At 39.4% G+C, this 14053-nt stretch overlaps 1 protein-coding gene across 14 annotated transcripts in view; it reads left to right on the plus strand.

Moving 5' to 3' along the window:
* CFAP54 (cilia and flagella associated protein 54) overlaps positions 1–14053 on the plus strand; it is a 308554-nt gene that overhangs the window by 160835 nt on the left and 133666 nt on the right. For all 14 annotated transcript variants that reach the window (XR_011502650.1, XM_070507105.1, XM_070507102.1 and 11 more), the window contains 6 exons: positions 3679–3831; positions 5576–5770; positions 7485–7572; positions 7863–8072; positions 10979–11045; positions 12859–13041. Coding sequence is in view for 13 of the 14 variants with exons in the window: in XM_070507105.1 (XP_070363206.1) it covers positions 3679–3831; positions 5576–5770; positions 7485–7572; positions 7863–8072; positions 10979–11045; positions 12859–13041 (896 nt within the window). In the remaining variant the exon portion in view is untranslated. The remainder of the gene's footprint in view (positions 1–3678; positions 3832–5575; positions 5771–7484; positions 7573–7862; positions 8073–10978; positions 11046–12858; positions 13042–14053) is intronic.

The following is a 14053-nucleotide window of genomic DNA, read 5'->3' on the forward strand; positions in this document are numbered from 1 at the left end:
GAATAGTAAGAGAGGGGCTCAGAGCGGTCATGGGGCGCCAGTTCATGTAGGACCTTACAGGTCTTTTCAGGGCTTTGGTGTTTGCTCTAGGTGATGAGGGCACCAATGGAGGGTCTTGGGCAGAGGTGTGGCATGAGATAACTTAATTTTAAAAGGAGCCCCCTGGTTCCTGTGTTAAGAGCACATAGTAGGAGTGGAAAGAGTGGAAACAGGGTGACTGGTTAGGAGGGTGACTGCAGTAATTCTAAAGGAGATGATGAAGTCTTAGAACATAGTGGAAGGGATACTGGATATTTTCTGAAGGAGGAGCATATAGGATTTGCTGTAAATTTGATTTGGGGCATGAGAGAAGAAGAGGAGTCAAGGACGATTTCAGCTTTTGGCATGAGCAACTGGAAAAATGGAACCACCCTTTAATAAGATGGGGAAAGACTATGGGAGGAACAGGTTTAGGAAGAAAGATTAGGAAATCAATTGCGAACCTGTTAAATTTGAGATGTCTATTGGATGCACAGCAGAGTAGACCTTTGGATAAAAGAGTCTGGACTTCAGGAGAGTTGGGGCCAGAGATATAAATTTGGGTGCCACCAGCATATAGATGATCTTTAAAACTATGAGACTAGATGAAATCATCAAGGGGGTGAGTATAAATTAAGAATAAAAGAGAGGCAGCCTAAGGATTGAGACCTGGGGTTTTCCAGTATTAGGAGGTGGGGTTGATGAGGATGAATTAGCAAAGAGGACTAAGAAGGAGTGATCAGTGAAGTTGGAAAAGGACTTTTAAGCCAAAGAAGGAAGTATTTGAAGGAGGAGGGAGTTATTAACTGGGTCAAATGCTGCTGAAAATTTAAGTGAGATAAAGTCTAAAAACTGAACACTAGATTTAGCCACATGAAGATCCTTGGGGTGGAATGATGGGGGAAAACCTGATCTAAGTGGGTTCACGAGAGAATGAGAAACAATGAATATAGAATTTTTGGGAGTTTTGCTGTAAAATGGAGCAGAGAAATAGGATGGTAGCTTGAGGGGAAGAAGGGTCAAAAGAAAGATTTCTAAATTTTTTTCTTTTTTAGAAATTTAAATATAGTCACCATGCTGTGCATTACAGCCCCAGAACTTATTTACCTTATAACTGGAAGATTGTACCTTTTGCCCAATTTTACCCATTTTACCTACCCCCCACACCTCATCTTTGGCAACTACCAATCTGTTCTCTGTTTCTATGAGTTTGATTTTTTTAGATTCCACATGTAAGTGAGATCATATAGTTTTTGTCTTTGTCTGACCTGTATTTCTTAGCATAACGCCCACAAGGTCCATCGATGTTGTTGCAAAAGGCAGGATTTCCTTCTTTTTTAATGGCTGAATTATATTCCATTGTATGTATATACCATATTTTCTTTATCCGTTCATCTGCTGATGGACACGTAGGTTGTTTCCATGTCTTGGCTATTGTGAATAATGCTGCAGGGCCAGCCTGGTGGCGCAGTGGTTACGTTCACACATTCTGCTTCAGCGGCCCGGGGTTCACCGGTTCGGATCCCAGGTGCGGACATGGCACCACTTGGCAAACCATGCTGTGGTAGGCATCCCACATATAAAGTAGAGGAAAATGGGCACGGATGTTAGCTCAGGGCCAGTCTTCCTCAAAAAAAGAGGAGGATTGGCAGCACCTGTTAGCTCAGGGCTACTCTTCCTCAAAAAAAAAAAAAAAAAAACTGCTGCTGTGAACGTAGAGTTTTTTTAAATTTAAAACTTTTTTAAAGATAGGAGAAAAACAGCAAAATATTCTGTTAGGAATGATTCAGCAGAGGGAGAAATTGATGATTTGGAGAGGGAGAGAACTGCTGGACAGATGCCCTTGAGGTGTAGATGGGGCACAGGTGCTGGGGGCTGGGTGGATATGGTGGTGAGACTTGCAGAAACTCTCCGTGGATTGCTCCAGTTTTTTTCCAATGAGGTAGGAAGCAAGTTCATTGGCCTTGAAAAGATGGAAAAGAGGTAATTCCCACCCCCTTTTTTTCTTTACCTCACAGCCAATTAACCACTTTCCTGTTACCTGTAACATTGGAGCATTCCCTGTGTCCCTCCCTCGTTCCCACTGCTACTACCTTCGTTGGGTTCAAATCACACAATGTTGGTGGTGTTGTAGCCTCACAGTCTCTCAGCCACCAACCTCTTTCTATTGCAGTCTGCTGTGTATACAACTGTCGTCTAACTCTTCCTAAAGCTCCAACCTCTTTCTATTGCAGTCTGCTGTGTATACAACTGTCAGCTAACTCTTCCTAAAGTTCCAACCTCTTTCTCTCAGAGTCCTGCTCAAACCCTTCCTTGGCTCCTCATTAAAGACGAATGAAGGCCACTTACTCAGTGAGAGCTTCAGGCCTGTGGCACACCCTTCTTTGTTCAAAGGACTGGCCATGTCATCTTACTGTGCGCTGAGTCCCCACTCCTCTTCGTGCTTCCATACCTCTCCTTGCACAAACTAGTTCTGTGACCCAAGGGAAGCTACGAGACTTCTCTTTGCCTTATTTTCCTCATCTGTAAAGTCAGGATATAATGGTATGTACTTCTTGTGGTGGTTGTTACAATTCGACAAGGTTATCACAATAAATTATTTAGAATAGTTCCTGGCATAGTGTAAGCTCAGTCAACTTCAACTGTTCCTATTGTAACTATCTGAAACCCCTTCCTTCTTTCTTCCTACTCAAATCTTCCCTATCCTCTAAGACACGGCTGACATATCTTCTCTCCCACGAAGTCTTTCCTGCTCATCTTTCCCTCTCTTCACTGATCTCTCTCTTCTCTCCTTCCCTCATTTTAGCATGTAACCAGATACTCTCTCTAACTGTGATGTTAATGCTCCAGGGCAGGATGCTTCATTTCTTCAGCTAGACTGTGAACTCTCCAGGGCGAAGGTCGTGTCATACCTCTTAACCTCTTCCAGCCCCATACTGTCCAGACCTCAGATTTTACAGGGGCCATTCGACCTGTTGAACTTGTTGAAGAAGTAAATCCCTTTGATATTCAGTTGGAAGCCTGTGACTCTCCTTTCTCGCCTGCCTGCTTTATAGTGTGTGCCCCAAACCTGCAGCCTAATTCCTGGACCTCCACTTCCTCTCCAGAGACCTCACAACAACTCTGCCACTATCTTCCCTTTCCAGCCACTTTTCAGGACTGTGTTTCAGTTCCACACCCCTTATGACCCCATCTTCCTTTCCTCTGCATCCTCCAATGTTAGAAACCTGTCTTTGCCTTCTCCTCAGAGGGCAGTTGCCCATCTCCAAGCTTCTTTGTTTCCTCCTTTCGTCTCTTTCCTAAGGCACCTTTGCTTTGAAGAGGCTGCTGGAAAGGTGTAGATTATTTCATCTTTTATGATCAGCAAAAGAAAAGGTAGGAGCCTTCGTAAGGAAAATTGGCAAGATCTAAAGTTATTTGCATTTCATAAGAATCAAAAGTTTTCTAGATTTTTTCCTTTTTTTTTTAAAGAACTGTCAGATATGCCAAAAAAACACAAAATTTTGATCTGAACATTGAAACACCTGCTGCACACTTGGGGGCTTTGAATTTAGCAGCTTTAGTTGGGGACCAAGAAATTCTCTGAATTAGGAAGTCTTTGCTACTAGTTGGCTTGCGGCAGCGTTTCATCCCCAGCGTTCCTCTCCCCTCTCCTTTCAGAATACAACCACGCCAAAGAGCTCGTCTGTGTGCCTGTGGATGTGACAGACACTTTGAGATGTTTTAGAGAGACCTTGGAAAAATCCAAATATCATAACAGATCAATCCGACACAGCAGAAAGTTGCTTTCGTTATTTCTCGCACAGACACAAGGTAAAATACTTGCTCTGTATCCTTTTTTATTTATGTGGAGTTGCCACCCTGTGGATCTACCATATTCTGCCATAGGCTCCTCCTTTGCCCACTTACATGGCCACTCCTGGCCGCCTTTCACTTTCTTCTTTTTGTCTAGTGGGTCACATCTTCTCTCTCCCTCTCACACTTTTTTCCACCCAAGGCACCATCTCACTCATCTGCTTTTATGCTTTCTCTAAAACTACTATATTCCCTTGAGTAGAGTAGATACAAAAACAATATTTGTTCATTTTTTGATTCTGTACATCTACGCTCTTACCGTTTTCTTTGCAAGTATAGTCTTGTTTTATTTTCATAAGTAGAGGAGTCGATTCATACTGAACTAACTAGAACTTTTTACCAAAACGCTACTTTATCAATGTCAAAGAAATGGATGCATTTTAATATAAGCATCAACAAGATTTCTTATTAATACCATAGATTTTGATCTTAGAGAGTCCTTTTAGCTTAAAACAAGATGTTCACTCTCATTGGTTATATTACATTTATCTGTTTTCTCCCTTCTCAACATCTCTTGATCTGGTAACTCAGTCAAAAGCAGAGCTGGGAGCAGTGAAGTGGTAACCTCAGAGAGGGAGCGTGTACTCAAACTTAGGCTGGGAAAAAGCCTGAATTTATCTATACTTAGGTTATTTAAAAGTTGTTCAAATCCTAATTTATGTTTATGATCCTTGCTGTTCAAATTTATCACAATAATAAAAATTAGCTTAAAGAATAAACTTAAATTAAGAGACAACATAATTATATTTTAAAGTTATTAAAAATAGATTTAAACTTATACCTAAGATGTTAATGTTCATGGAACTGATCTTGTAGAAATTTGACCAAGTTTTTCTTACAACCGCTGACAGAAGTTTGATTTATGCGTGGATATATGTATGTATGTATTTGTTGTGGCTGCTCCCTGCCCCCCACCAAAAAAGAGCACTTGCCATGACAGGTACCCACAGTCTTTGGTTGTATTGTCTGCAGACTCACATTCAATTAGCCCTCCAGAGCATGTTTGAATTTCTTTCAATTATGGCATACATTAATAATGGTTAAGGGCATGAATAAAAAAATCAATTACAGTCCTGAAGAATGGGTTACACTAACTCACTGTAAATCTCACCTGGTACAGAATACTCTCAGCAGTTTATTCCCAGTCCTCGGGCCGGGGACTTCAAAATCCATGTTAGCTTCTCTTTCTTTGCAGCTTTTGACTGCTTCCTCTAGAATATTTTTCTTTTTTTTCTGTGTGTCCTCTGATCTTATAAAGCGACAGGTTCTTTCCCATTTTTTTTCCTCGGGTCAGAACTACCTATGTGTTGCTTCTGTCCCAGAGGTCTCTGCCCCAGAGGCCAGCTAACATCTGACTGTTGGAAGCTCTCAGAAAAAGGCAAACCCGAACTGTGTAACTTCCACCAATCCCCGAGAGAAGTAAAGCGTTATCTCAACATTTCCTTTCTGGCAAACTGCCCCTCTGTAGTGTTCTTTACGAAATGACAGGAGTGGAGAGCTCATCCACGCACACCTGGGCTCTTCAGAGATGATTCTCCATATGAAGTGTAGCAAAACGATGTCACTCAAACTGCACGTAAGTCTCAGCTACACAAGATCTTTCCTTGCTTCTCCTTTCCATTTCTTCTGCCGTTTTCTTCCTCATCAACTTCCCTTCTTTCTCCATTTAAAATTTCCTTTTAATTTTTTTCCATGAATTTAGGAGACAAAGGAGGAGTAAACAATTCAAGATTTCCTACTGGAAAGGTGGAATTTTGCCTGGGAACAGAAGAGATGCATATGCCGACACCCCCTGACCTTTCTCAGGAGCACTTCAGGGTTTTTAGTTCGGTGGAGAAAAGCAAACTGCCCTATTCACAACTGGGACTCGTAATTTCCTCTTATTATGAAACTATTGGTAATATTTATTCATGATGTATTCATTTTCAGTATGATTTTCTGCATTAATGTTGAGATTGCATTTGGTGCTGAAATGTTAACTTTAGAAGTAGGATGAAAGAGCTCGAACATAGAATCTGTTTATGTCGCCCTCACAGGCAATGACAGAGCCGCTTCCAGCCCCTCCGGTTACCCACCTTCCCGGCCTGGCTGTTCCTATGATGACACTCTAGGCCACCCCTGTCCATCCCCCTTTCATGGAATCTGTGAACCGCTTATCGGGATGTGGCCACTGTCGTGTTCTTTTGCTCTGCCCAGACTGATTCCATTTTCCTTGTCTTTCCACTTGCTTTGGCTTTTCTACAAATTCAGCAGTGTGTGCTCAACCCAAGCTGCAGGCCCAGCATCCCCCTTTATTATAACAGACATCTTGTAATTCCCCATTTACTCCTTGAAGTAAAATTTATATTTAATATATTCTTCCTACACATGTTATTTCCAAAAAAATCAATATGAAGCTCTAAATATAAAATAAAGGATAAGTAAAGCAAAATCGCTTTATAATAAAAGACTCTATTTGTGGCACTTGAGCGCTCAGGCACTAGAAGGTATGGGGAAGAAATCAGATGCCGGTATCCTGTATGTTGGATCCCCCTGGATGTGACAGCTACGAATGCAGACTGAAGCAGGTGTATTGTATTGGGGACTCAAGTACTATCAGCACTGTTAATTTTAGTGATGGTGGTTTTCTGAAATGTCAAATAAATCTAGGTAAAGTTCTGAAAGAAACAAAGTACTACAGTAGATGGTTGCATTTTTTGGAAATTCAGAGCATTTGAAAACATGCAAAAATACCCTTTTTAGTTGTAAAATGAAGTTAGATGTTAGACTCAGACAATTCTAAACAGGTTTCTCACCTTTGTTTTGACTGTGGGGGAAGGTTCTGTGCCTTACAGGCTATCCAGTATCTCTGGTCTTCACCTAGGAAATACCAGGAGATGCCCCACTGTGACAACTAACTAAACCTTCCTTCAGGTTTCTCAGATACCATCTAGGAGACAGTTCTGCCCTGATTAGAAACCACTGCCACATTCGTTAGGTTTTTTTGCTAGACATCCCTGAATGCACCCATCCATCAGAAAACCAAAAAAAAAAAGGAAAAAAATTCAGATGATATTAAAGATGTGCTTTTTTGCATTTGAATTAAAAGGAAAAAATCTGTTATGCTGTGATCTTGTCACATCCCAGCTCAAAAACAAACCTTTCAAGGCTTCCCATCTGCTATGGAATAATGACCACATTTCTCCTTGAGGCACACGGATGCCTCTGTAATCTTACCACCGCCGCCTTGTTCACCCTCCCAGGAGAAGCAGCCTCCAGCCGCACGTCACTTCCGTATATCCCCAGCCCTTTCTCTCTGAAACACCTTTTCTGAATTTCTCTTCTTGACCATCTCTACCTGCCTGATGGTTATTCCACTTTCTCCACGTTCCTACCTGTTAGACCCAACCTCGTTTCCTTTCTCTCAGATCTAGTCTCCCACTCCACTATGTTCAAATAGTATGTTGTTTGCTCTCTTTCTGTATATATTGTGTGACATTTGAAGGCACTATTAGCTTGAAGTTTGCTTATCTACACAGTTAAGGAATAATACAGTCTAAATATTCTTGCAAATATAGAGGAGATATTTTCCAGGAACTGACATTTGTTCTTTCCCTTGATTAAAAATACAGATGTTCTCAAAGCCAGCAATCAAAGAAGTCTTAAAGTTCAGGCATTGCATGAACTTGGAAGTCTTCTCATCTTCGCAGAAAAGAAAAGGTAGAATTTTAGGGATAAGGGATGATGTTTTTTGCCTGAAAAAAATTTTAATTATTTTCAAAAAGTATTGTCTTTCATAAATTTTAGTTCTTTGATAATATTCCATTACTACATTTTATTCATCAAATGCTACCTGAGAGAAATGGTTATGAGCAATAAATGGTATAGATTCACTGTCTAATCTTTTAATTAAAATGTTTCTTCAGTGCGTTTGCTTTCCCTTTTGGAAGAGAGATTTAATAACTCGGATCTCAGGAAATGTACTGAGAAATGCTCTGTTTCTGTTTTAGGGCTGCTTTTAAATGTTGGTGTCAAGCTCTTGATGACATATTCAGAAAACAAGATGTGCTGGATACATGGAAAGAGTTTGGCTCCTCGCTTACCAAGGCCACCCACAGCTATTCATCTCCAGGTTCCAAAGACTACAGTGAGGAATTTCTGTCAAAAGTGGGCATTTGGGGATGTTTGCAAGGAGCGGTCATATCTGCAAAGATAGCACAGTGAGTGTGATGATGGAGTGATCTGCATAGTAGCTAATAGCTTCCGTTGTGGGGTACCCACCTGTGCCATGTGGAGTGCCATACCTCACACACGCTGGATTCTTGGGCAGCTATGCCCATATCATACAGGGTTATGCAGCGTACTTCCTTGTGATGTTTATTGTTTATGGCCATCTCCTCTTCCTATAACACCTCCTGCTCCCGGAAGTGAGCACCACATGTGCTCAGGTCTTTGTTTCGTTCACTGATGGATCCCGAGTGCCTGGCATGGAGCTGGCATGAGTGAATGAGTGAGTGAGTGAACAGTTGGTATGGGAGCAAGAATAACAGTGTGGAGGCAGGCAGACTTGGGCCTAATTCAAGAGCATCCTACTCTGGGACCCTCAACAAATTACCCCTTCTCTCTGAGTCTCAGTGTTCTCATTGTAAACTGTGGCTGTCAGAATTACACTATTGTATTAGTTTGCTAGGGTTGCCATAACAAAGTGCCAATTTGTCAGAAATTTGTTGTCTCACAATTCTGGAGGGGTGAAGTCTGAGATCAAGCTCTTGGCAGGGTTGGTTTCTTCCGAGGCCTCTTTCCCTGCTTGTAGATGGCCGACTTCTCCCTTGTGTCCTCACGTGGTCTTTTCTCTGTGCATATCTGTGCCCTAATCTCCTCTTCTTATAAGGACACCAGTCATATTGGATTGGAATCCATCCTAATGACTTCCTCTTAACCTGATTACCTCTGTAAAGACCCCGTCTCTAAGTATAGTCACATTCTGAGGTTACTGGGGTTGGGACTTCAACATATGAATTTGAGGGGGGTGGCACATAATTTAGCCCATAACCAATACTTTATTAGTTTCCTGCTGCTGCCACAACAAATTACCACAAATTTAGTGGCTTAAAACAACACAAATTTATTATCCTACAGTTTCAGAGGCCAGAAATCCTAAAATCAATGTGTTGGTTGGCTGGGCTGTGCTCCCTCTGGAGGCTTCAGAGCAGAACCTGTTTCCCTGCCTTTTCTGGCTTCTGGAGGCCTTCTGCATTCCTTGGCTCGTGGCTCCATCCTCTGTCTTCAGGACCAACAGCCTATCATCTTCCTCTCGGTCTCTCTGACCTCTGCTTCCATCATCACATATCTTTCTCTGACTCCAGCCCTCCTGCCTTTCTCTTATAAGGACCATAGGGATTACATTGAATCTGCCTGGATAATCCAGGCTAATCTCCCATCTCACGGCCTTTAATTTAATCACATCTGTAATGCCTTTTTTTGCTATGTAATGTGTAACATACTTATGGGTTTGGGAGATTAAGACGTGGGTATCTTTGGGGGGCCATTATTCAGCCTACCACACATAACATATGTGAATGTCTATCACGATGCCTTATACCTAGTTAGTACTGGCAAATATCTTCAAGACTCGACTGATATGAGAAATTTTAAAAGGATGGAGGGAGTAGTATGGAGGTACAGATTTTCTTCACCGCTCCAGTTACATTTTTAGCTTACCTATAGGGTAGGGTGGGCAAAAATCTGCACAGTATTTTGAGCTGTAGAGAAAATTTTTTAAAAATACTAACTTTTCCTATGTAATAATCACATTGTCTTCAGAAAATTAGAATCTTTGGGCAGAGGAAGTAAGAAATTACCACTTAAAAAGTATTAAAGATTTTTTTAAAAACTCTATCAAGTTTGATTTTTTTGCACTCTTGAGAGGGAACTCATCCTTAAACACACACGCACACACACACACGCACAATCGCCACACAAGTCTGAGCGTATGACTAGTAGAGCTTGGCAGCAGAGAATAGAAAAGCTGAGAAAAGGTCACAGCTTGAAAAGAACAGCTACAGCATTCCTGCCAGAGGGCACCTCAGCTTCTCTGAGCCTCTGAAGTTATTACCTAGTGATTTTCAACCAACAGAAAGTCATTTCCTGGTTACGCAGCTGGAAGTCTGACTTCCACAGAATACATAATTCTACAGGGGCTTTGGCTGTTCTGGGAGACTCCCTGAGGAGAAGAAACTCTTCTCTCCACTGCTCAGAAGGGCAAAACACAGCACTCGAATATCCATATAGAGGAGCTAAACTCAGATAGATGTGGTTATTAATAGAGTGAAGCCAACTGGTTTTATCTAAATAAAACTTAGAAGAAGGTAATGTGATTTATAGTTGCATAAGAGTTTCAAGACTTGTATAAAGAAAACTCAAACTCTTCAAAGGGGCATAAAATGAGACGGTAGTAAATGGAGAAACATTACCTTAATCTTTGGTGGAGAGACTTAATATTGTCAGTGGGTCCATACTATACTGCTCGTGAGAAAACACATTGTTTAAATCTTTTGGAGGGAATTATTTAGCCATACTTATCAAAAACTTAAAAATTGTGCTCCTCTTTTCCCCTCAAAATTCCATTTCTAGGTATTTATCCAGTGGAACTAATAGGACAGATGCTCAAGGCATAGGTATAATAATGTTTATCTCAGCATTGTAAAAAACCAAAACGAAGATGAATATTTTCCTATTATGGTACATCCATATGATAAAATATTAAAGTTCTGTAAATTAATAATATAGCTCATTATGTCCATAAATGGAAAATTTGTGTATAAAATAGTATTTATTGCATAATTCTAGTCTTAGTATGTGTGTATGTATAACTATACATAGAAAAAAGCTAGAAGGAAATTGGCCTAAATGTTACCAGTAATTATGTTTAGATGGTAGGATTATAGATGATTTTTCATTTTCTTTTGTATGTTTTTCTGTGTTCTAGATCTTATATGAGCATGTAGTATTTTTAGAATCACAGACTTTTCATTTCAGAAAATCTATGAGTATTAGAGACATATTTATATAAAAATATTTTTGGAGAATTTCTATCAATCAGTTTCTTTTTCCTGTGCTTATTTAGATTTATTAAGACATTGGACGTTGAAAGGAGAACCAACTGTTGCATTTTGTCTGCATTACTCTTTCAGGTAACACTTTATGTATGCCTTTCTACAGTAGTGTGAGCGTTCATTCCATCAGTACAAAAAGTGCAGTACTGGTTTATCACGTTCCTAAAACCCACAGATAGGAAAATAGCATGAACCTTGAATAAATATCGTGAGCCTGTCTTTCCTTCGCTGGCTGAACCCCTGTGTCACTTTCACCTGTAATATTCAACAAAGCCAGTCTTCTCCTTTAGACCACTGAAGAAGGAGTTGCACAGATGTGGAAACTGAGTCTCCTGTCATTAGCAAAGTCATGTTGCCAGCAGGCGGTGAAGCCGGTCTGCTTGACTCCAATGGTTGCCTTAAGTTACCTCATCTCTAAAGTTTTGCTTGATTGCATGATGTAAAATATACCATATAGTGAAAGCTAGAAATAAGTTGAAGACTACAAAAGTAGAAGTGTTCGCTGTTCTTAGAGCTTGGGTTTGACTTGACTGAAGAAGAAAGGAGCTTTTATCTGGAATACAAGACATTTCGAGGTTCAGGGATGTAGCCAGGGGCCTTTGCAAGCAACTAAAGGTTCTGTTTACTTTGAAGGATGGACACCCTTGTTCTGTGTATCATAGGAGTGTGATAGCTTATGAAACCTGGATAGATAAGTTCTCTGGGAAAGGCTTCTCTGAACATAAGGCCAGACTTTTCAATTTTCTTATGTTCTATATACCTCTTGCCTGTGCTTCAAAGGGAAGAGGCGGAAGAGGCAGGGGTACAAAGGGGATGAAATTGGATTCTGTCTCCTTCTATTGCGTCCTTCACTTTCTGATACTCCTTGTTCTTGAAGATAGTGCTGTGTAAATATTTTATAAGATAGGTGATTTTAAAAAATTTCCACTTTTGCTTAATGTGGACATAATTTCTTAGGAATACTACATCTAAAATGAAAATTACCTAGTTGGATTTATTTTAAAAACTTGTCACTTCTTTTTATGATTTTAAAGCAAATTTGTAAAATTAAAAATTTAAACAATTGCATAGTATTTTAGAGTGGGTACTTTATAACTTTGAGTGATCTGATTGAAATTCTTTCCTGATATATATATTTGAATAATTTTGTATTTCATCTGTCATAAAGCAATGTCGCTGTTTAAGATAACATAGGAAGTACTCCTAAATGTCAAATTTGATTTTGTATATTCATCTTTTTTTCCCAATATCCAGTACATTGTTGCTCATATAAATTTCCTAAGAAAAATTGGTTAAGTTAAACAAATCACCTTTTCACTTAATTCAGTTAAAAGTTCGGAATTACCTCTGCTTGATTTAGACTTCTGAGATAAGTTGTTATCTCCTCTACTGATAGGTTGGTATAGTGGGAAGAACATAGATTTTTGAGGTAAATAGACATAATTTTGAGTCTTCTTTCTGCCACCATTAGCTGTGTGACCTCAGATAAGTTAATTGTTTAAGCCTCAATTCTATCATTTGTGAGATAATAATCTTTCCTTCTTTGGGGGGAGGGTATTAAATGAGGATCAAATGAGATATGTTTATGAAGAATTTACCAATAGTGACCAATACAAAATTGACCCTAAAGAAATGATAACTTAGTATAATGATAATTTCTTCTGAAAATAACAAGTATCCAACCACCACAGAATTTAAATAGCCCATCTTGAGGGATAAAAGCATTTGGAACCAGTAATGATGATAATAATGGTAGGTACCATTTATTACAGAGTACCGAGTGCTAGGCATCTGCTAAGCACTTTAGGTGGTAATACACGTACTTATTTTTTTGTTTCACTGTTGCAAATGTGATTTAGAGCTCTTTGCTTCACCTTTTTTTCATTTTCAGGGTTTGCTTAGAACCACACTTCCACACCCCAAAGCTGAGCACTGCTATGCTCAGTATGAAATCACTCAGCTTCTCCCAGGCATCGAGCTCTTCTCGGACAGATACAGGGCTGACATCTGTTCTGTAATTGCAAGTCTGTATTACGTTATACGTGAACTGCACTTTGCTAAGCAAAATCTAATAGTAAGTAATTTGTAAAGCCAACAAATCTTAATTCACTGTGGTATTTTTGTCCCCCTTCCTTTATACTTTTCGAATTTTACTGATGTTCTTTTGTCGGTTCTTATTTAACTTTTAAACTCTTTATTCGGTATTCTTATCATTACTTTAAAATAAAATATATTCATTAATATTCTTTCTTTGACATCATTGTTTGCATTGCATTTTGGACGCAAGGGCAATGTCTGTCTGATTTTGTTCCCTTTTTACTCTATTATTTCATCTTTTTTTTTCCCATAAAACATTTGGTGAATAGAATGCTTCACTGGTCTCAAACAGAGGAATCTCATGCACATGTAACTCACTGTGTTAAATCATACAGGTCATATTATTCCAAAACTATAAGAGTATTTCTTTATTGAGATAAACTTATCTTTGTGTCTCTTGTCCTTTCTCTGTTAAGGGTGCATCTAAGTGAACAACAGATTCTAACTGTGAAATAAAAGACTGATATTTCTGGGCTGGCCTGGTGACTGGTGGTTAGGTTTGGCATACTCTGCTTTGGTGGCACAGGTTTGCAGGTTCGGATCCTGGGCACGGACCTACACACCACTCATCAAGCCATGCTGTGGTGGTGACCCACAAACAAAATAGAGGAAAGATTGGCACAGATGTTATCTCAGGGCCAATTTTCCTCACCAAAAAGAAAGAAAGAGACATATTTCTTAATGTCCTAGGAAATTCAAAAACCCAAATACAAGTCTCTTTTCCTTTAGGGAAATAAATCACAGCGTATATCATAAATTTGAAGTTGGTTGCATTTAAAAAATAAATTAGTATGTTCTAACTGTTGGTCATTTTATATTTTCCTCTTTTATCCTATTTTTTCTATTTTCCTCCTTTATGCTATTTCCTCTCTTTTTTTCCTTGTATATTTGCTTCTTAATATGTATTCTTTCTCTTTTTCTTCTTCTTTCCCTTTCCTCCATAATTTTCATACCTACTGTCTTATTTTTTTAATGTATTGTTTTCTATT

Source organism: Equus asinus, chromosome 4, assembly GCF_041296235.1.
Source record: "Equus asinus isolate D_3611 breed Donkey chromosome 4, EquAss-T2T_v2, whole genome shotgun sequence".
NCBI classification, from domain to species: Eukaryota; Metazoa; Chordata; class Mammalia; order Perissodactyla; family Equidae; genus Equus; species Equus asinus.